Below are 24,331 nucleotides of genomic sequence, written 5' to 3' on the forward strand. Positions count from 1 at the left end.
TGTATTGTGGAATCACCTAGACTAGAGCGAAGTACATACAATTTATCATGAAAGTAAAAATATTGATTCAAATCTAAACTTACTTCGTTTATGAATTAAAATATTCTTTATTATATCACCAAAATAAACCTCTTTATTCAACTGAGACTTTAAATTAAGATATCAACATGTATTTTTCCACTTTTGTTGTCTATACATTTCATTTTATAGTTTCAGTGCATAGACTAACGTCCACCGCTCAACAGTGATAAGTACTTTAATTTACACTGCTAAAATCAGGGGGATGGATTTCCCTCGGTATACACAGTAGATAGCCCAATATGGCTTTGCTATAAACAAGAGAAACAACAACAACGCATACATAGAATAAAAACAGTAAGAGGTATGTAAAATTTTACACGGATTTTCTCGCTGTTAAAATATTTTTATTTGCGAGCTTTCGGCTCTCTGTATAATACCTGTAACTGTATTTTCCTTACTTTTATTACAGCGAAGCACTCGATTTACTTTTTTATATTCATCATAATTTTATATGTTTAATAACTTTAATAACAGATGGCGTCAGTTAGTGCTAGGATTATTGCCAAGATGCCTATATTAAAGCAGTGTTCCACAGTTTAACGAATTTTTGTCGCTAGTACATTGTCGCGTGATGGAGGCTCCAATAAGAAGCTGAAAGATCGAAAATGAAAGCATTTCAAGGTAGAGAAAAGCCAGTTTGTAATTCTACATATTAATTTACCTATGCTACGTGTCTTAAAAAAACAACAACAATAATATTAAGTTATACTTTTGTTGCTAAGCAACATAAAAGCCATTGTTGAAACGAAGTGTTATCAAAACGCACTGATTTTCCTAATACATAGGATTATATACTGCAATAATTATGTTTTGAATGCGCCACAGATTCATTTCGTGGGTGATCTTAATTTTGATTAGCTCCCCAAGGAATTTACTCACGTTTGACAGCTTCGACCGTAATTTTGTGCCTTTCTGTTGATCAAGCTTGATTTCGTAAAATTTATTTATTTCATTTAGCAATGAAATTTGACGTTAAGGGTAATACGTGATGGGCTATAGCCTGGTCGATAAAATATTTAATATTCCTCAACTAACATGGACCTAAGTAGTGTTTTTTTTTTTTTAAATAAATAATAAACTCTAAATTTATAGTTTTAAAAGTAAGCATATAAAACAAATCTGAAATAGAACTTATAAAAATATTAACTGATACAACATGTAATAAGATCTAAAAAAATAAGACAAAAACACAACTAAAAATAAACGCGCTATATAATAAAAGCTCTTTTTGAACAAATAAAGTTTTTGTGAAACTAGTATGGTCGTAAAAGTTTTGGAAGACTTATAATTTAGTAAAAACGAAACTTGAAGACTTTTTCATCGTAAAAAGTGTACCAAAAGTGTTATAAAACGACTGACGCTGTCAGATAAGCCGATATGGGCTTATATAATATTAGAAAAGTAACGTACTGAAAGTTCTAAGCTTTTCGGTGAAATACCACCATATTTTTAATTTGGTTTATAGCTATACTGATATTATAGCGACGATATTACCAACGCATGTCTGTCTGTATGGTATATTTTTGCAGTTTGAAGACATTATTGCTGCAGCTTTTTCAGAAAGCTTTCTAGAAATTGAGGTTGAATATAAGTTGTTCTTAAAAATTATTTGAAGGCCGAAAAGATTTAAGGATTTGCTTCGAAAGTATATATGAGTCACGAGAACAAAATCAAGGAAATAGTTTTTGTTCGAGCTATAACACACACATAGTGTTTGATACTCTGTCGTTATACAAGAGGAAATTGTCCCAAATAAATGTCTTCCGAGTAAAATTTGTGTTTGCATCAGTTTATACTGCTGAGAGTGTTCTTTTTTGCAGTAAAACGTAATGCAGACTTTAGCCTACTTGACCTTAACAAAAGTGTTTCGTTTCTTTGGCTACGTATAAAATAACAATAGGTGTAATTCTAAGAACCTAAAAGTCATTCGTTTGTTAAATTTTGTGTGCGTATCTTACTTCTCTTATCCATATTTCTTCATTACAACACGGTATGTCTGCGGACTTACAACGTTAAAATCTGGGTTTCGATACCCGTGATGGGCGGAGCACAGACAGCCCATTGTGTAGCTTTGTGCTTAACTAAAATCAAAGCAAGAGCAACCTCGTTGCAACATGAAGTTAGTATTTACGTATGTAAGTATAGTACTTCGCTTATCTCTATTTTTTTCAATGAAACACGAAGCTAATATTCTCGAAACTGAAATAGTAAAAAAACAGATTAACAAACTCGTTCACTCGATAATCACTTCAGCTCTGTAATAATAGAGTTAATCATAATTTTTGCTAGTATCTCATAACTCGGCTTTCGTATCATTTTGTATTTAAACACTGAATAGATTTATCTGATCTAGGTATCCAAATAAATTATTCCTTAAACTATCAAGAACATCCAAGACGTTGAGTTAATTACACATTAATCTCATGAAATCGAAACTCTTCCTTACAACATTAATACAAACGCTTAAGTAAAAAAAAATAAATCATTCCTTTATCCGTTAAGAATAAGAAAAAAATAACCATATTGTTTACTCATTTTGTTTATTTATGATAACTAGGTAGATTGATGATGCTATTGAAAGCATATGATATTTGCAACGTAAATGATAAATTATACGACTCAGCGAATAAACTACTAAGTTAGAGAGTCCTAGGTTCAAGTACAATAATTCTCAGTTTTGAATTGTTTATGATATGGAAAGAAACCAGTCAGCACTATCTGTTCACTTCATAATTGTTCTTAACCGAACAATGGGATTGAATGTCATATTTTAATATGCGCCAAAGCTTCAAATTCAAAGCGTGTTCAACTAACTACTTGGTCAAGCTCTGCAGTCAACCGACAACGTAAATCTTTCTAAGTTATTTTCTGCAATAAAAGTTTGATTGATTGAAGTTAAGCACAAAGCTACTTACGTCATGGGCTATCTGTGCTATGTCCACCACAGGTACTTAAACCTTGTTTCTAGCGTTATAAGTTCGCAGACATGCCGCTGAGCCTCAAGTCGTCCGTAATTTAGGGATGTAGGACTAGACAGAAGGCAGCTAGTCATCACCATCACCACTCACCGCCAACTCTTGGGCTACTCTTTTACCAAAAAAAGATTGACTGTCATTTTGTAACGCCCTCACGGCTGATAGGGCGAGCAAGTTTGGTGTGACGGGGATTTGAACCGGTAACACCCAGATTACGGGTAGAGTGCCTTAACTACCTGGCCATGCCGAGCTCACTGGGAAGGGAGTATCATAAAGGAAAAGAAGATTATCTGTATTTGTTTTTGGATCAATGACTGCTAAGTGACTTAAATGTTCATGCAGCTAATAATATAAAAACTTTGTACAATAAAAATAGACAGTAGCTGTGTGTTTTACATTAAGGTGCGTTGAAAAAAAAAATCCAGTTTTGAGCTTTAACTCGCGTGTTAAGTCTCTCAAGGTTAGAAATATGGTTTATGATTTCAATATTATCAATCCCGTTTTTTACTAGCTTAAATGTTTTTGTATAAAACTTTGGAACTTTAAAGGGTTTAAACTTCATTCACAGAATTAAATAAATAAATAAATATATATATCTACGCACACACACACATATATATGTGTATTATGTAGCGCATGATTCCATTTTCAGTCTCACAGTGGCGACATAAAATTAGAGCTATTAATAATTTTGAGGCCCGGTATGGCCTAGCGCGTAAGGCGTGCGACTCGTAATCCGAGGGTCGCGGGTTCGCGCCCGCGTCGCGCTAAACATGCTCGCCCTCCCAGCCGTGGGGGTGTATAATGTGACGGTCAATCCCACTATTCGTTGGTAAAAGAGTAGCCCAAGAGTTGGCGGTGGGTGGTGATGACTAGCTGCCTTCCCTCTAAATTGGGGACGGCTAGCACAGATAGCCCTCGAGTAGCTTTGTGCGAAATTTCCAAACAAACAAACAATTTTGAAGATAATAGCTAAAACTGTTCTTTGTTTATTTGGAAAGCTACACGAAGGTTATCTGCGCTAGCTGTTCCTAATTTGGCAGTGAAAGACTAGAGGGACGCAGGTTTTCCTCACCACCTACCGCTAACTCTTGGTTTACTTATTTACCAAAGTAGAGTTGGATTAACCAAGACGTTATAACGCCTCCAGAGTTGAAAGGATGAGCAGGTTTGTTGGAACGAATTCTGTATCTAATGCGATTCAAAAGTATTTATTTGTTTGTTTTTAGCAAAAAGCTGTGCGATAGACCGTCTGCGCTCTAGCCAACGAGGGAAATCTAATCCCGGATTCTAGCGTTCTACACTCGTAAATTTACCCCTGATCCATCGAGTGTCAATTGTCGTTTAAACACCTGCTTAAGGCATAAAACATCTTTATGGGGTTGTTAAAAGAAGTATGGCTGATCGTAAAACCAAGTACACTTAAAGTTACGTTCACAAAGCAATAACCTCTTTAGAAATTTATTTTAAACGCTTTGAAAAAAAAATCGTAATTCATAATCAAAAACACCCTCGGCTTAGGACAAACCTACAATTTGGATAAGAAACAGTTGAGTCCGAATTTATGAATTTGGTATCATGATACGTATACTTTTCACCAAAACGTCCCACAAAACATTTCTCGGTCACATCCTGACTAATGCCCTGCCCCTACTCCCACCCAGCACCTTAACAATTTCGTGCATTTTGTGTATTTGCTGCAGCCTCTTGTTCGAATCATTCACTTTCGGAACTCCCAAGATAATTCATGTAATATAGAATATATTTACTGCTATAATCATCATTGGTAGTGAAATGTGATTGAATATTCATTTATGTTTCTTCAATTATATTTTTCGTCCTTCGAACTTATAGCCCTTATAGTCTTTCAAGCATTATTAGGTCAGATTTTGGTGATATTCAATGAAAGGTAAAAAACAAAACCAATATAAATGACCTGTATGAACAAAACGATAACGAAAAATTTCTAAAAGAAATATTCTTTTCCATACTGGTTTGAAACAGTAAGAATTCTATTTATTTGGTCATCACTTCACGAGGCAGATTTTGTGCATTTATGAGTGCTTTAACTAATCTCTGCCATTTAATGTGTACGATTTAAAAATGCACAAAAAGATTTAAACTATTAAACAAGTACTAAGGAAAGTTGAATAAAATTCAGTTTGTCCGAAACTATATTAATGCGAGTTCCAATGTTATATATTGTGAATAATAGTTATCTCTCTATTTCTAAGTGATACGTTTAAGCGTTTTTCTCTGTTATAGCAGTTTGTTTATTTAAAGCTTATAAATATATATATTTTTATACAAAAGTTACTAATATTGCTTAAATATTTTTCATTATAAACTAAAGTGAAATATATTCCAACGTTTTCTTTCAAGTACTTTAAAATGAAACCAAGAAAAAATTACACTTGTCTGTAACAATGAAAAAGCCCATTATTCTTGTTCGTTTTGAATTTCGCGCAAAGCTACTCGAGGGCTATCTGCGCTAGCCGTCTCTAATTTAGCAGTGTAAGGCTAGAGAGAAGGCAGCTAGTCATCACCACCCACCGCCAACTCTTGGGCTACTCTTTTACCAACGAATGGTGGGATTGACCGTCACAATATAACGCCCCTACGGCTGAAAGGGCGAGCATGTTTGGTGCGGCCGGTATACGAACCCACGACCCTCGGATTACGAGTCGAACGTCTTAAGATGCTTGGCCATGCCGGGCCTACCCATTATGCGGTTAGTTTTTAAAACGGGCTGAAGTGAATATTCTTATGGTGTAAATATCTACTTTAAACTGACGAAAAGTGATTACAATTAATTATGCATGTCAAAAGATATTAGTATTAGACATGCTATACTTTAACCATATATTATTTATACAGTGCCGTAGGGCTTCTCAAGAAAAAGAGCAAATTACTGTATTTTAATCACACTATGTCCGCCATAACCATTGTCGACCTTCGCGTTTCACTTAATATAGATATAAATATGGTGGATATAGTGTGATTGAAGTACTATTATACAATATATCTTCTTCAAATCTTAAGGGATTGTTTAAATAACGTTGAAAACATAACAGGCTTCTTCTTCTTCTTCATGTGTCAAATCTGCGGCAGACATTGACGACCATGGCATGCCAGACTTCTCTGTTGTCAATCCTCCTTACCAACTCGATGTTGCTCATTGAGTTCTTGGTGACATAGTTATTGAGGCTGTCGATATATTTAGTTCTTTGACACCCTCTGCTTTTCCTCCCTTCTATTTTTCCACATAGCATCTGTTTCTCTATCCCATTCTTCCTACAGATATGTCCTAGAAATTCCATTTGTCTCTTTCTTATAGTTTTCATGAGGGACCTTTTGTATCCTGCCAGTTCCATGACTTCCACATTTGTTTCAACAGGCTTAATACCAATATTTTATGTTAAGTATAATGAGCAGAGTACTCTGTTTTTATTAAACAATGTAATGAAGGTTGGCTACAGGGAGGTTTGACCTCGCGTAGTGAGCGAATGGCATAAGTCTTTAATTTTCTCCGAAGTTTAAGAAAACTTGAAAAGCTATAAATAGCGAGTTAGACTAGAATTAGCACGTGACTTGTGCAAGTTAGTTAATGAGAAATAAATGCATGATTTAGTTAGTACGTTGCTGTAAGCAAATTAATTAGTTCAGAGTTGTAAGTTTGTAAAGAACAACAAGAAGAGATATGAAAATTCAAAAGTGAAATTTGTTCTAATTAGACGCCAGAGAAGGTTTTTAGCATTTAGTTACTTACTAATTAAATTATTTTTATTTTTTTATATTATTTATTTATTATTTTAATTTTTCATATAAAGTTCCCATATAAATAAAAGGGGAATGCGAATTTAATATGTAGTTTTTTGTATGTTGTTAAACTCAAAGTTTCACAATGGGCTTTTTGTGCAATACCCACCACAGGTATCGATTTTGTTTGTTTGTTTTTGGAAGTTCGCACAAAGCTACTCGAGGGCTATCTGTGCTAGCCGTCCCTAATTTAGTAGTGTAAGACTAGAGGGAAGGCAGCTAGTCATCACCACCCACCGCCAACTCTTGGGCTACTCTTTTACCATCGAATAGTGGGATTGACCGTAACATTATAACGCCCCCACGGCTGGGAGGGCGAGCATCTTTGGCGCGACGCGGGCACCAACCCGCGACCCTCGGATTACGAGTCGCACGCCTTACGCGCTAGGCCATGCCAGACCTACAGGTATCGAAATAATCGTTAAACTATTGAAGTGCTTCAATATGACGTGGAAATAAAAACTGATAAAAACCAAAGATTTCTTGCTAGGACAGCTGAGTCCACTGAGAAGAATCGAATCCCTGGTTTTAGCGTTGTAAATCCATAGACTTTCTGCTGTATCAGCAGGTGACGGGACAACGGTAAGTCTACAAACTTACAACGCTAAAATTAGAGGTTTCATTTTTCTCGGTAAACACAGTCGATACCTTGACGTTGGTTTGCTATAAGAAAAAAATATACACACACAAACTATAGCAACAGGACAAAGAAACACAAACTCAGTTTAGTGTTAACAACCTGATATATAATTGTACAAACCTAGCACCCTAAATCAATTTACTATTGTACTCTCAAACTAATTCAAAATTAATCACAACCTATATGAGAAATTAAGAAAACATATTAATACTTGTAAGTACGGTTATTAAGTAGAAAAGCTATAAAGGCTTCTTAACTAAGGAAACGGCCCGGCATGGTCAGGTGATTGTAGCACTCGACTCGTATCCGAGGGCCACGAGTTCGAATCCCTGTCGCACCAAACATGCTTGCCCTTTCAGCCGTAGGGGCATATAATGTGACGGTCAATCCCACTATTCTTTGGTAAAAGAGTAGCCCAAGAGTTGGCGGTGGGTGGTGGTGACTAACTGCCTTCCATCTAGTCTTACACTGCTAAAATATGGACGGCTAGCGCAGATAGCCCTCAAATACAAACAAGCTAAACAAATTAGAAGGTTTTTATCCGTTTCCTGTAATATGATATTTTTTAAGATAGTGAAGTTAGGTATTTCGCTTAACACTAGTATGGACTAATAATATTGTTCCTTAGTGTCTTCTTCTGCATTATTGTGTTAACACTTAAAGAATAGACATATTAATTAACAACCTAATGAATTTACCAGACACTATATCTTCTTCTCTTGATGGCCCAGTAAAACGTATGAGGGCTTATAACACTTATAAACTTATAAACTGGGTTTCGATAGCCGTGGTAGAGTTTTTATACTTAACAAGAAAGAAACAAAAGTCAAAATTATAGATCAGACCTATTATTAACTATTTCTTCGACACAAACAGCCCCAGATTAAGGCATGGCCTTATCAGGCTGAAACCTAGGGCTTCACTCTAATTAAGGAGCCTCAAGCTATGATTATAAATGTATTGCATGTAAAGGTTCTATCTCGAAGGGGTCTCTATAAGTTGAAAAGCCTAGGGACAATAAAACCCTTAATCTGGCCTTGAGGACAAACAAAAGTGACCTGGATTTAGTATGAAATTTCACAAACAAACTAAAGTGATCCAAGTTGACTATTATGTTTCCAACATAGCTCGACGTTAATTAAAATGTTTTCCAGATATTAAGAAGAGTATGAATTTGAACCTTAAATAATAATAATTTACAAATTTTGAGAGTTTAACTTTCTATCAACATATATGTCAAAATGGCTCGTTTGCGTAAAAAAAAATTTTTACGTAATGGAGCGAACAACTTTTCAACCTTCTTCGGTCATCGTCAGGTTTACAGAGTGGCTTTAAGATTGAACAGCACCAGATAGTTTAGTTATTTAAGTCCTTAATTCCATATTGTCTCTCACAAGTTTTACCTGCACACAGGTACCTAACTTCTGCAAGAACGAAAGAGTTGTGTGTCAAATTCATGGAAATAATTTGTGATTTGTGATAAATGGAATAAAAAAAGACAAAACTTGGTGTTGAAGTCTAAAGTCATGAAGATAAAGCACTTTATTTATCAGGAACTCAGAATCAAACAAACAAACACAAAATAGAGAGAGAGAGAAAATGATGAATATAAAGCCTAATGATTGAACTATATTCGATTAAGATTCACCTGATATCCCCAGAAAACAAAGAACGACATAATGCAACCATCCTACGGAACAGTAAATAAGAAGTTACGAAATTTAAAACTGCGTGTTTAGTATATATATATAGTATAGAAGAGTAACATAAGAAACATCTCCATACTTCAATGTGGATATCGGTTAGATATAAACCCCACTCCAGCATGCAGAAAAGGCCCGGCATGGCCAGGTGGTTAAGGCGCTCGACTCGTATCCGAGGGCCACGAGTTCGAATCTCTGTCGCACCAAACATGCTTGCCCTTTCAGCCGTGAGGGGCATATAATGTTCGGTCAATCCCACTATTCGTTAGTAAAAGATTAGCCCAAGAGTTGGCGGTGGGTGGTGATGACTAGCTGCCTTCCCTCTAGTCTTACACTGCAAAATTAGGGACGGCTAGCACAGATAGCCCTCGAGTAGCTTTGTGCGAAATTCAAAACAAACAAACAAACAAACAAACAAAACAAAGAAACAAAGTAGAAAAATGACCTTGGAAACTCTGGCAATATGGTAACTTCGTATAATTTAACACCAGTCTGTTCAGTAATTAATCGTAACAACACTAATACAAAAAAGGATAATGATACTTGGGATGTCTTACTAAAAAACAAGTTTAAACTGTTCAGATCCCACACCAGAATTTGGATGACAACAAAATTAAGCTCACCAAGAATATGTCTCAGGATCTATTAGAAAATAGTTTGTTAATTTACGCATAATAATAAAGTATACGCTAGTTTATGATGTCCGTAACTTTGACAATGTTATAATATAGAACTTTGTGTTTCTGGTTATATTGACAGTCAAACAAAATTCTGCTCGTACTCCCATACTAAATAGCAACAACAACAAAAATATGGGTAGGTTGTCAACCACCAGGAACTCAAGTGATGCATATCAGAAGTATAGAAAAATTTGCTAATGAACTTACAGAGTTTCAAGGGGAAACGTGCAGCGCATAGGAGGAATTGGTTTTCAGTGATGCTTGCCGACACCCTGAGGTAAAAAGGTTAATTATTTTAGTCGGCAACCACCAATATTCAAGTTTCTTAAGCGTCCCAAATTAAGAAAAATAAGTGGTCGAGGAAATTTCCAAGAAAAATTCCGCCGAAACTAAATCTAATTTTATAAGGAAAGTTTTTCTATACAAATATGCATATATATATATATATATACACACACACACACACACATTTGTAGTTCATGTTGTCAGTTTTACAAAAATTACAAGAATATTTCAGAAATATGCTTAGGATAACTGACTAGGATCTGGTATGTGTACAAACTTATATTTTTGAGATACACGAGATTCATAGTGATGTAGCAACTATACATCGAGGGAGGTAGATCATCTCTTCAGAGCTATCAACTCGAAAAATGTCTGTTTCCTAGCTCAACTTCTTACTTTGAAGGTTTGATATGTTATGTTTTATCCAGTCAATTTTCAGGCCTGAAAACAGTTAGTCACATTCAATGACTGTGGTGAGCAGATTAACAGGACTATATTTAAGGTTCAAATGTAAGGCAAAACTGAAAACCAACAACAATATATAAACTTATCGATGAAAAGTTCCAAAACAAATCAACTGAGTATAATCCCCAAACTCTAGTAAACATAAGCAAGCACTTTCTCTCTACTGCATACAATCAAAATCGCATATAATAAACATGACAATTAAGTCAGAGGTAAATAGTTTTCAACTAAGATAAAGCAACGGTTTGCAGACTTTTAAAATCTCTATCAATCAAAATGACAGTTTTGTAAAAAAAAGAAAAAAACACCAGAACAACAACAACAAAAAAGAAAAACTAAAACAATAAAAAACCTTGCTATTTTTGTCCGTTTACACAGCTTGTTCATTGTGCATAAATATATACAATTGTTATTCAACTGACAAATATTTTAAATTATCACACACATTATGCACTTCTCGAACAGGTCTGCAAATTTTTGTTTATTTGTATGTATGTATGGAATTAAACACAAATCTACATAACAGGCTACCTCTGCTCTGTCCACAACGGGTATTAAAACCAGGTTTCTAAAGGTGTGAGTCTGCAGACAAACCGCTGTTCCCCTATTCACTAGTTTTGTTTACTTTGTATTCTAGATATACGTAGAGTTTTCAAGATAATTTTAAAATTTTTATTACACACTCTCTTGGACGAACAATAAAAACAGAAGCGTAGCCAAGAAGGCTTCACCTACGAAAAATCCAGGCATATTGATCATATATTGTTTTTCAGCTTTTATTTGCAATAAACTCATTTTGTATGATTTAATAAAAAGATAAAGTTTCTATAAACACTTTCGTTTGTTTGAATGACCATTTTATTTAAAACTTAGATTACTTTCAGCTTTCTAAAATTTTATGCCCCTCCGTCCCCGAGCGAAAAATATGTCCACGTAATCGCATATATAAAAAAATGGTATTTATTTCTTACAGACATAAATGTGAAAAGGAAAATTATTTGTAGACACGATTGCAATACTTGAGGTTAAATAATATAAACTTTATTTCAGAATGGCTTTCAAAATAACCCTTATTTCGTCATTACCTGTCGCTAAGTGAAGTTACGGTAAGGGTAAGAAATAGGATCTTGAAATGAAGTAACGCGAGTTGGTTGATATGATGGCTTGCAATGTGAGCACCTAGCAACCAAGATCAAAGGATACCCAGTTTATCTTTCGAGATTTTACGATATGCACTATTCCTATAGCTCAGGGGTTTCCATCTTAAGAGTGCCTGAGGGGCACAACTATATTCACGAGTCCAGTGGCAGGCGGCATTATATTTTTGTCAAATTAGGGCTTGTTGGGGTATTACGTAATGCAAAATAAGGTTTGTTTGTTTTGGAAATTCTCACAAAGCTACTCGAGGGCTATCTGTGCTAGCCGTCCCTAATTTAGTAGTGTAAGACTAGAGGGAAGGCAGCTAGTCATCACCACCCACCGTCAACTCTTGGGCTACTCTTTTACCAACGAATAGTGGGATTGACCATCACATTATACACCCCCACGGCTGGGAGGGCGAGCATGTTTAGCGCGACGCGGGCTCGAACCCGCGACCCTCGGATTACGAGTCGCACGCCTTACGCGCTTGGCCATGCCAGGCCGCAAAATAAGGAATACATAGATCCATGGTAGGGTTAATTTATGTCCTTTTAACATGGTAATATGAATTACGATTGGGAAAGAAGTTAATCTGAATGTGACTTACTTTACGTTACATAATATTTGGTCGGGCATATTTGTGAAATAAAAGATGTATTTCATTGCTAAAATAAAAGGAAAATGTAATTTAAATATGTTCAATTACGCAATAAATAAATTTAATGAAAAAATGATGCATATAAAAGAAACCAGAATAGCAAGCATATCTATGATATTTAACGTTGTAAAGACATAAAATTTTTAATGTGAACTTTGACGTCGCTCAGCAGCACTGACCAAAGCGAGTATGTCGACATGGAGTCCTGTCGTTGCAGAAGAAGAATCCGTGAGGCGACTTCTTTTGTGGTTCTTAATGAATTTCATCGTGGCGAACACACTTTCACATATGTATGTGCTACCAAACATTGATGTCATTTTCTGTCTAAAAGCACGCAGAATTGGAAATCGAATTTTTGAAAGTAGTTTAAAGAAATCTGGTCCTTTTTCTTGTCTGGTTTACAGAAATGGATCGGCTTGCGAATCACATAATTCAAGTTGAACGTCAGCATGTTGATTTTCTATGTCAACACAAAGAGGATTATTGAACAGCTCAATTCTGCTTTGTAGCATTTCTAATTCTAGAATCCTGAGTTAATCTCATCTATGATATCTTCAATATTTACACAAGATTCTGAAAAATCAAGTGGCTCGTCATCTTTGAACTGTTTTGTTAATTGCTGACAACTTGGAAAGTGGGCCAAGTCGTTGTTTTCTAAACAAACGTTGAAAATTCTGAACTTATTTCGAAAGCCATTTATGTTTCCCATTAAATCTGATATCATCTGGTTACGCCCCAAACAAAGAACTTTGTTTCCTCCTCTTATCATGTTAATAACTTTAACAACAAGTTTAAAAAATTCGTTTTGTTTCCCACACAAAGCTTCTTGATGAATAACACAATGAAATGTTGGACATGTTACTTTATTTTCCCTACAAAAACCAACAAAGCATATTTTTTTTCCAATCATCGCAGGTGCGCCATCTGTCACTATTGCTGAACACTTATTGAAACCTCCAATTTTATCAACTGAATTTTTCACTGCCTCGAAGATACCCTTTCCTTTTGTGGTCCCACGAAGAGCACATACATTCAATAATTCCTCTTTCGTTGAAAAATATTCAGAATAATGCGTACAAATATTAACAGCTGACTTACATCTGCTTGAGCAGCACTTTCGTCAAGACAAAATGAGAAGTAAGAACTTTTTCAATCAATCCAACAAGTGAGTTTTCTAATCGTTCTCCCATATTAGTGACCCTTCTTTGTATGGTTCGGTTGGAAAGTGGCAGTGATTCAAATTTCTCAGCAATTTTGGCATCCCCAAACGCCTTAGCCATTTCAACAGCACATTTCTTTACTAAACTGCCACCAATAAAAGGGTTTTTTGCTCTTCCAAGTTCAAAAGAAACGATGCACGAAGCATTCAAAACAGATGTCTGGATTTCTGACAACTTGCAAAACATACTCGTTTGTTGTTTTAATTTTTTTGCTGAAATCCACAATCTGAACTTTTCAAGTTTCTCCTTCATATTTTTTTATACTTTTCTTCTTGTATCGTTGGATAATGACTTTTCATATTAAATTCTTTGGACACTTGTATACAAATCAAACACTGCAACTTGCCGTTATTGTTTGTAATTGAATAATCAAGTTCCCAAAGTTCCTGGTTCAATGTCAATCTCACGTTTCTTAAAAACTTTGCTCATGTTTATTTTTACCACAGAATTGAACAGTGATAATTTACAACATGCCAACCTCTACAGCAGCAAACGGACAGACTGGCAACAGCCACTAGCCGGGCGAGTTCACTTTGTCTAGCAGAGGGAAGGGAGTAAATAACTGAGGGAGTGCACTAGACTTTTGTCTAGCAGGGAAAATAATCGTTTAACACGCCGAGATGTACGTGATATAATTTAAAAGCTATTACTATCAAGCTATTACTGTAAAATTATAGAGGCATAAATAATAAGCATATAGGTCCACACAAAATAATTTTTAAAATTTCATTAGTGAATCTCAGTTGAAGCTTTCATGCATTTTAACTTTGCAAGTCAGAATTTTTCAGTTCTTCACTACAAAAAAATGTTATAAAAGAAGGTTATTTGTCAATAGAACTTCGCGGGCCACACAAAACCATACAGCGAGCTGCATGCGGCCCGTGTGCCACCTGTTGTAAATCCCTGCTATAGCTAGTAGGATGAATCAATGAATTCAGTTTGTGTCCGCTTAGCTGAGGAAGTTACCTATTTATTTCAGATGTAAATAAATACTCATAAAATAAATAATAAATCTATTCATTTTCTTCACTCCCGCTCATGGGAATAATTTGTACAGTAATGTACATTTTTGACTTTTGATAAGTTTTTGGTTTTATGTATACGGAACTATATACTTATTTTTTACTCTGATTATTGAAGTATAACAAAAATTATTTTCTCCCCACAGAAACTTGTTTCCAAGTAATTTACATGAAAGTCGTGAACCTTTCGAGCGTTACGTTTTCTGCAAGTCCTTGATTCATGACAGTTTACCTTCTCTCAGTCTCCAGGTCTTATTGTTATTCATCTCTGTTACTTTTACGGTTCTTAGATATTAACCAGTTTTCTTATTTTTACGTCATATCTTCTCCCAGGATCCTTAAGTTTTAAAGGTTTGCCTTTTCCTGATACTCTTGAACGTTTAGGTTAGCCACTTACAACTCTCTATATATAAGAGTACCATCCGGGTTGACATCCAACTTTCTAAGATCTTTGAGTTTTCAAGACTTACCTTTTCCCAATACCCCTGAGACTTTAGATTCATCACTTCCAGCTCTACATACTTAAGAGTACCATCCGGGTTGAATTCTAAGTTTGGTCCACCGTTACTTGAAGGAATGCTGACATTTCGAAGATACCTTAAAGTAGGAATAATTAACAAAATCTGGGCTATAATAATCAAAGTAAAATGTTTATTTTCACTCTAAAAACCATTAGAAAAATCACTTATCAACGATTGATTACATGCTGGAGGAATATTGTGTTTATTAGCAGTAACTGTGTTCGAAATTACATCATTGTTATACTTTTAATAGTAGAATTCTTGTGTGAGGCGGCATTTCATTCAGTAACAGAACTCATCAGTTTCGTGGTGGAACATTACCCATATATTACTACTTACAACATAAAATTTATTTTGCTTAATAAAAGTATGAAAGATAGGACAGAATATTCATTTGAAAAGTTGGGTATCATTGGAATAAGTATCAAACACATCTCAGTAAATAAACAAATAAATTAGTCGTGATAGATAAAAGACAAGATCAGTCAAAACGACAGATACTTTTGAATGTTCTGGAAAGTTACTTCAGAGAGTTCGGTGCCCACGTATGATGCATCAGAGAGATCATCAGGTCAACTGGAATTATTCATAATGTCTAATTATGTGTTGTAGCGTTAAGACTTTTTGTTTGTTTGTTTGTTTGTTTTGTTTTTTTAATTTCGCGCAATGTTACTCGAGGGCTATCTGCGCTAGACGTCCCTAAATTAGTAGTGTAAGACTAGAGGGAAGGCAGCTAGTCATCACCACACACCGCCAACTCTTGGGCTACTCTTTTACCAACGAATAGTGGGATTGACTGTCACATTATAACGCCCCCACGACTGAAAGGGCGAGCATGGTTGGCGCGACGGGGATGCGAACCCGCGACCCTCAGATTACGAGTCGCACGCCTTAACACGCTTGGCCATGCCGGGCCAAAACCCAACAAAAGGAACATTTCTTGGTCTGAAATAGTCTGGTGACTAGGGTGCTCCAATCATAATCCGCGGTTGGCAGAATCGGAACCCGAATACTCTTGCCGTTTGAACCAAGGAAACATTATAAAGTGATAGCCAATCCACTCTTCTTTGATAAATACCAGCTCAAGAACTACCTTCCTTCTATCCTATCATTTAAAATTAGTAACGGCTGGTGCACATATTTCTTGAGTAACTTTGCACAAATTCAACGAAACAAACGAAACATTTCTTAGATTAATAACAGCACTACAAAGTTTATCAATCGTTGCTAGCTAGTCAAAGTAAAGGAGAAAATGCGAGACATGAAAATTCCATTTATTTTCAGTATTGTTTAAACATTTGTGTTTAAGCTTAAGCTGAGTAAGCGAATGTTAGAGGCAGGTCCTATTTAATCTAACATAAAGTAAAACATAATCAGAAAACTAAACGATTTAGAGTAAAACAAGACAAGTTTCCTTTGTAGCCATAAGCTAACGTATATACGAATTATTGTTCAAATATGCACATCTATCTTTGGACCTGAAACATTACCTCAAGGAAATTATTTAGAAAGAAATTAACCTAAGGCAATTATCAACAAATTAATTAACTTATAATAAATATCTAGCCAGAAATTAACTTAAGGTATTTATCTAATAAGGTAGTATTTTAAGGTAGCAATCAGTTAACTCATGATAAATACCTAGTAATAGATTACCTTAAGATAATGATCTAGTAATCAGTGAACTCATGATAAATACCTAGTAATAGATTACCTTAAGATACTGATCTAGTAATCAGTGAACTTATAATAAATACCTAATAATAGATTACCTTAAGATAATGATCAAATAATCAGTTAACTTATAATAAATACCTAATAATAGATTACCTAAAGATAATGATCTAGTAATCAGTGAACTCATGATAAATACCTAGTAATAGATTACCTAAAGATAATGATCTAGTAATCAGTGAACTTATAATAAATACCTAATAATAGATTACCTTAAGATAATGATCAAATAATCAGTTAACTTATAATAAATACCTAATAATAGATTACCTAAAGATAATGATCTAGTAATCAGTGAACTCATGATAAATACCTAGTAATAGTTTACCTTAAGATACTGATCTAGTAATCAGTGAACTTATAATAAATACCTAATGATAGATTACCTAAAGATAATGATCTAGTAATCAGTTAACTCATGATAAATACCTAATAATAGATTACCTAAAGATAATGATCTAGTAATCAGTGAACTCATGATAAATACCTAGTAATAGATTACCTTAAGATACTGATCTAGTAATCAGTTAACTTATAATAAATACCTAATAATAGATTACCTAAAGATAATGATCTAGTAATCAGTTAACTTATAATAAATACCTAATAATAGATTACCTAAAGATAATGATCTAGTAATCAGTGAACTCATGATAAATACCTAGTAATAGATTACCTTAAGATACTGATCTAGTAATCAGTGAACTTATAATAAATACCTAATAATAGATTACCTAAAGATAATGATCTAGTAATCAGTGAACTCATGATAAATACCTAGTAATAGATTACCTTAAGATACTGATCTAGTAATCAGTTAACTTATAATAAATACCTAATAATAGATTACCTAAAGATAATGATCTAGTAATCAGTTAACTTATAATAAATACCTAATAATAGATTACCTAAAGATAATGATCTAGTAATCAGTGAACTCATGATAAATACCTAGTAATAGATTACCTTAAGATACTGATCTAGTAATCAGTGAACTTATAATAAATACCTAATAATAGATTACCTGAAGACAATGATCTAGTAATCAGTGAACTTCAGTTAACTATCTAGTAATCAATTAATTCAAGATAACTGTCTAGTGATTAGTTAACTTAAGGTAACTATCTAAGGAACAGTTAAATTAATTTTCTAAATTAAAATAAACTTGACGAGATACGTTATATGGTGAAAAATCTTTTCGACACCGGATGTAGTGTGATTGTCTTTTTAGTACAGTTTTCTTTATTTTCGCTTATAAATTCTGATAATTAAAATATATTTCTAATAACCGGTAAACTTGAGTGACTTCTTAATAAACTAAAAGTTATGATTTAAACGTCTAAAGCTGAAAATGTGTTAGAAACCTATAAGCCCAGAATATGTGATAAAACGCACGTTAACTGCAGTCAGCCCAACGGACGAGTTTTGATATTGGCGAAATACCTCTCAGGTAAGTTGATCAGAAATGTTATTTGTACACGCCTCTGATGTTGAATCCATAATGGACACATTTGTAGTTATCGTGGTTATATCACAAATTTTAGAACATTTGTTTCTAATAATGTATTAAGTTAGAATAATTTTAAATAACCTAATTTACTTGAAATAATGTTCTAATAACCAGTTATATTAAAAGCTATCTAACAATCACTTACCTATAAATATTTTAAATAATTATTTAACTTAAAATATCCATTTCAAATTACGCATTTAAATTACGAATAAGGAAAAAAATACAAAATATGTATTTCATTCAGCCAATCTGCCATTTTTGAGCAAAAAATGAAAACAACTGTTGCTGATTTGTAGTTATTTATAATTTCGAATGAGAATTATGCTATCTAAATGAACTAAAAGCTATTTCTTACTAATTCAAATGAAAATAATAAATATTAGAATAATAAAAACATCTCCTTGCATAAAATTTTAAGTAATAAATGTTATCTTTCTTCTGATAAACCTTACAGTATTAACTTCTAACTGCAATGAAGAGTGAAAAAAATGGTAGGTGTGATGAGACTACCTTTAAAAGAATATACACTGCTGACCAAAATCTTAAGGCCAATGAACATAAAGAAAAAATATGCATTTTGCGTTGTTAGACTCAACCACTTATTTGAGTAGAGCTTGAAAAGATGAAAATAAGAAAAGAGAAAAAAAACCAAAACTTTTTTAGCATTTAATAGGGAAAATGTGAACACGATGAAATTAGCCTAAATACTAGCTGGTCAAAAATCTAAGACTCTATTGAAACAAAGCATTAATCGATAAACACGTAACGAAATTTAGTCATTTGTGTTTAAGCATTAGCGTTGCCAACATCTCCCACTGACATTTCCTGTATTATATTGGGTAAAAACATGGCAAACGCTAAAAAGTTGACAGAGTTTGAACGTGGCAGAATTGTCGAGCTGCAAAAGCAAGGTTTCTCTCAAAGTGCCATCGCTGGTGAGATTGGGCGTAGTAAAACTGCTGTTGCAAATTTCTTAAAAGACCCTGAGGGATACGGAACGAGAATTTCAAGTGGACGGCCCAAGAAACTTTCGCCAGCGTTGAGCAGGAGGATTCGACGGGTTGTCCGGCAAGATACCAGCCGATCGTCGAACCAGATTAAGGCTCTTACGAACGCAGAATGCAGCTCAAGAACAATAAAACGGCTCGTTTAAACGTTGCTGAGAAGCACCAAACATGGGACGTAGAAAAGTGGAAGAAGATTTTGTTCTCTGATGAGAAAAAAATTAACCTGGATAGTCCAGATAACTTCCAACGTTATTGGCACGATAAGGATATCCCACCGGAGACATTTTCTACACAACACAGTGGAGGAGGTTCCATCATGATCTGAGGTGCTTTCTCCTTCCATGGAACAATGGAGCTTCAGGTTATACAGAGGCGTCAAACAGCAGCTGGCTACATTGGCATGTTGGAGAGAGTATCCTTATTGACTGAAGGCCCTCGCTTGTGTGGAAGTGACTGGATCTTTCAGCAGGACAACGTTGAAATCCACAATGCCGCAGGACAAAGGACTTTTTTATGGCGAATAACGTGATACTTTTGGACCATTCAGCGTGTTCGCCCGAACTGAACCCCATTGAAAATGTTTGGGGGTGGATAGCAAGGGAAGTCTATAGAAATGGATGTCAATTCCAAACAGTGCATGATCTTCGTGAAGCTATCTTCACCACTTGGAATAACATTCCAGCCAGCCTTCTGCAAACGCCGATGCCATGTGAAAGCGGATGTTTGCAGTTATTCGTAATAACAGCCGTGCAACTCACTACTGAGACCTCTTTTTTGGCATTTCCTACCCTTTTAGGACTTCTTTTTGGTATGATCTTAAACTTTAGACCAGTTGGTATTTAGGCTAATTTCATAATGTTCACTTATTCCCTATTAAATGCTAAAAAAGGTTTTTCTTTTTATTTTTCCTTTTCTTATTTTCATCTCTCGAAGCTTTACTCAAATAAGTGGTTGAGTCTAACAACGCAAAATGCATATTTTTTATTTATGTTCATCGGTCTTAAGAGTTTGGCCAGCAGCGTAAGTTTTCCAAACACGTACCATAAAGGATAACATATTATATTTTCATAAGGTAGTGTACAATGTTTAGGACAAGTGCCCTTCTTCAAATAGACGTTGCAAAATGATTTAGTTCGAATTTTAGACCAATATACGTAGTAAGAGCCCTCGTGAAATAAAAGTTACGTAAACGAAAATCAACCACACACTTTCGATTTATTTGGCAAGTGTTTCAGCAGATTATGTTATTAGTTCGTTTTTTGTTGAATTATGAACTGTAATTAATTGGTGTCCAAACCCTCAAGATTTTAGGCTATTAGCGATGAGTAAAGGACCATATAACAGAACCAGACAAACTGCTATACATTACATCATTATATGATGCTTACTTTATTTGTTTCCTTAAATCTTCCAGGCAATACTGATGACCTGTGAATCGATTTGTTTGGTTTGTTTTGAATTTTGCGCAAAGCTACTCGAGGGTTATCTGCGCTAGCCGTCCCTAATTTAGCACTGTAAGACTAGAGGGAAGGCATCACAACCCATCGCCAACTCTTGGGCTACTCTTTTACCAACAAATAGTAGGATTGACCGTCACGCTATGATGCCCCCATGGCTGAAAGGGCGAGCATGTTTGATGTGACGGAGATTCAAACTCGCGACTTTCGGATTACGAGTCGAGTGTATTAACCACCTGGCCATGCCTATGAATTGAGCGTAACCACTCTGCTGCAGCAGAAATAGTGAAGTAGTGAATAGAATAGGTTTCAACACCATCTTTTTTCATGTAAATATAGGTTTATCGAACAAAAAAAATTCGGAACTAAACTTTTCGAACTTGTAATTGTAGTGTAGCATTTTTTAAAAAAAAATTTGTTAACTAAGTAGCTGACAATCAAATATGGGCACATTTTATATTTAATTGTATTTCGATTATCCACAGAACTTTGTCGGGGACAAATGAATTATAATGCTCAAAAGATATTCTAAAGGTTTCTTAAATATGAAAATAGTGCACTGATGCCATGAAATAATATAAATATTGGTAACCATAAAGCTGAAACGACTAACTTGAAATAGAATTTATTCTGATAAAAAGTAAAAATTATTATTTACTGAAGTTTAACACTGTTATGTTTGAGTCCCCTGTAACATGTCTTTTTTTAAGTTATACTCCCTGATCGATGGTTTGCTAAGAAAAACAACTTGGTTAAAACAATAATAATAATGCTCACCTGAAGAACATGTCACCTTTGCTCCAGTGGTCAGTGGAGCTGCCATTGCATTTTAGTCCTGGAGATAGACTTTTATTTTCGTTCCGTGGATCATTTACAAAAAGCTCCAAGCCGTAACCGAAGACATTGAATGCTCGCTCAATCTCATCCTGAAGTCTTGCTTTCGTAGCGTTAAAATGAACTCCTTGAAAAAAAGAAAAGAAAGAAAAGAGATGGAGATGGACGACGGAACTGTCAGAACATTTCTGAAACTGGGAGACAGAAATGACGACGGAACGGTCAGAACATTTCTGAAACTGGGTGATAGTAATGACCACAGTTCTGATAAACAAATTTAAGAAAGGCTATTTATTTTTGTTAATAGTATTTTCTTCACGTTTATATTCATTGTGTTAAAATGCTTATAGGTTTTGGCATGGTTAAGTGGTTAAAGGACTTGATACTCAATCTGAGAATTGCGGGTTTGAATCTCCATCATACTAAATATGCTCGCCCTATTAGCAGTGGTGGCGTTATAATGTGAGGGTGAATTCCATTATTTTATTGGTGATTGAGTAGCCCAAGAGTTCGCAGTGTGTGGTGATGACTCAAGTCTTTCACTACTGGCCCGGCATGGCCAAGCGTGTTAAGGCGTGCGACTCGTAATCTGAGGGTCGCGGGTTCGCATCCCCGTCGCGCCAAACATGCTCGCCTTTTCAGTCATGGGGGCGTTATAATGTGACAGTCAATCCCACTATTCGTTGGTAAAAGAGTAGCCCAAGAGTTGGCGGTGTGTGGTGATGACTAGCTGCCTTCCCTCTAGTCTTACACTACTAAATTAGGGACGTCTAGCGCAGATAGCCCTCGAGTAACTTTGCGCGAAATTAAAAAACAAAACAAACAAAACAAACAAACAAACACGGTGGGCGTATCAGATAGCTATAAGAAACTCTGCTATTGGACAAAATTTTAATTCCTCTACTCCTACCTACGAGATATCATGTAAATAAGCTTGTTCACTACCGTACGACGTGGCTTAAGTCTACAACAATTTTTTTTTAAATTCGCCTATAATTTTTGTTTACAACCACATTAATTGTTATAGGTATCATAGCACCTTTTAAAGGTAGTATTACAAGCAATCAACTCAGAGGAAAATTGTTTTTATCCACGTTTCTTGACACAACCAAAAAGACGGTATTCTTCATTTAATACAATCGTCGTTGTTAGTTGCTTACATTAATGCTGGTAATATGATATATTGCCATTAATGTTACTTTACACCATCAGAATATAAGCAGAACTTTTTTTATAATATACTGTACATACCATGTTATTACTTATGCCACTTTTATAAAAAACAAATCAAAAACCGGGTTATTTTATTAATATTTCATATAGATTTGATAATAATACTTCTCTGTTTAATAAGCAAAGAGGTCTGGCATGGGCAGGTGGTTAAGGCACTCGACTCGTAATATGAGAGTCGCGGGTTCGAATCCCCGTCACACCAAACATGCTCTCCCTTTAAGCCGTGGGAGCGTTATAATGTTACGTTCAATCCCAATCTTTGATTATATTTGCTTATCTTTGACAATAGAGTAGCCCAAGATTTGATGATGAATGATGATAGCTACCTGCCTTCCCTGCAGTCGTTTACTGCTAAAGTAGGAACGATTAGCGCAGATAGTTCTCGTATAGCCTTATGTGAGATTCAGACCAAACCCCATCACACAACACAATATAATAAAAGTAAACAGTAGGGAAGTTATTGCTTAGATTTATATTTTAATAATGAAAATTGCTTTCACGAACAGAGAATGGATGAAGATGACTTGAGTTTAGGTGACACGCCCCGAGTGACATCAGAGCTTATTTTTAGAGTTGTCTCTTCATGCATTTAAAGACAACGTGGTATGCATGTTTATTCTACACTCACAGTAAAATCATGAAAACTCTTCATCCTATCTCTCAGGTTTGGTACCAGTAAAGCCTACCATGTTGAAGGCTATATTTTCGCTGTTAACCTCACGCATTTTAAGCTTTATTGTTACTGTTGCTAAATATTTTTCTAAGCTTCTATTGTTACTGTCTACACACTTTTCAATGTTTATAAAATACATAACTGTGTCGTAGTTGTAATTTCTCTGTCACCTTTTAATTTTCAGAGTTTATTGCTACTCTTCATTCGACATTTTCAAGAACAAACTACTATTTTTGATTCACCATTTTTCAACACCGTTGTTAGTTTTGCTGCTAGGTTTTCCTCAACAGACTGTACTAACCACGTTTTACTACAAGCTCTATCTCCATAGACAATATAGACCAAGTTGTACCATTAGTTCTACCTCTACAGATTGCATAACTACATTTTACCACTAGTTTTACCTTCATGAACTGTATAGACCAAGTTGTACCACTAGTTCTTCATCCCCAGACTGTATAAACCAAGTTGTACCGCTAGTTCTACCTCCATGGACAGTATAGACCAAGTCTTACCATTAGTTCTACCTTCACAGATTGTAAAACTACATTTTACCACAAGTTCTATCTCCATGGACTGTATAAATCAAGTTATACCACTAGATCTATCTTCACAGATTGTATAATTATATTTTAACACTAGTTCTACCTCCATGGACTGTGTAGACTACG

The 24,331-nt window shown here is 35.0% G+C and overlaps 1 protein-coding gene across 4 annotated transcripts in view; it reads right to left on the reverse strand.

Annotated features, from left to right (window-relative positions):
- The window catches only part of LOC143238473 (glutamate receptor ionotropic, NMDA 2B-like), a 211,155-nt gene that overhangs the window by 36,740 nt on the left and 150,084 nt on the right, over nt 1–24,331 (reverse strand). For all 4 annotated transcript variants that reach the window (XM_076478737.1, XM_076478736.1, XM_076478734.1 and 1 more), the window contains exons 5-6: nt 21,698–21,881; nt 15,159–15,285 (exon numbers count right to left, since the gene is read on the reverse strand). In XM_076478737.1, the coding sequence (XP_076334852.1) occupies nt 15,159–15,285; nt 21,698–21,881 (311 nt within the window). The remainder of the gene's footprint in view (nt 1–15,158; nt 15,286–21,697; nt 21,882–24,331) is intronic.

Source organism: Tachypleus tridentatus, chromosome 13 (assembly GCF_004210375.1).
Source record: "Tachypleus tridentatus isolate NWPU-2018 chromosome 13, ASM421037v1, whole genome shotgun sequence".
NCBI classification, from domain to species: domain Eukaryota; kingdom Metazoa; phylum Arthropoda; class Merostomata; order Xiphosura; family Limulidae; genus Tachypleus; species Tachypleus tridentatus.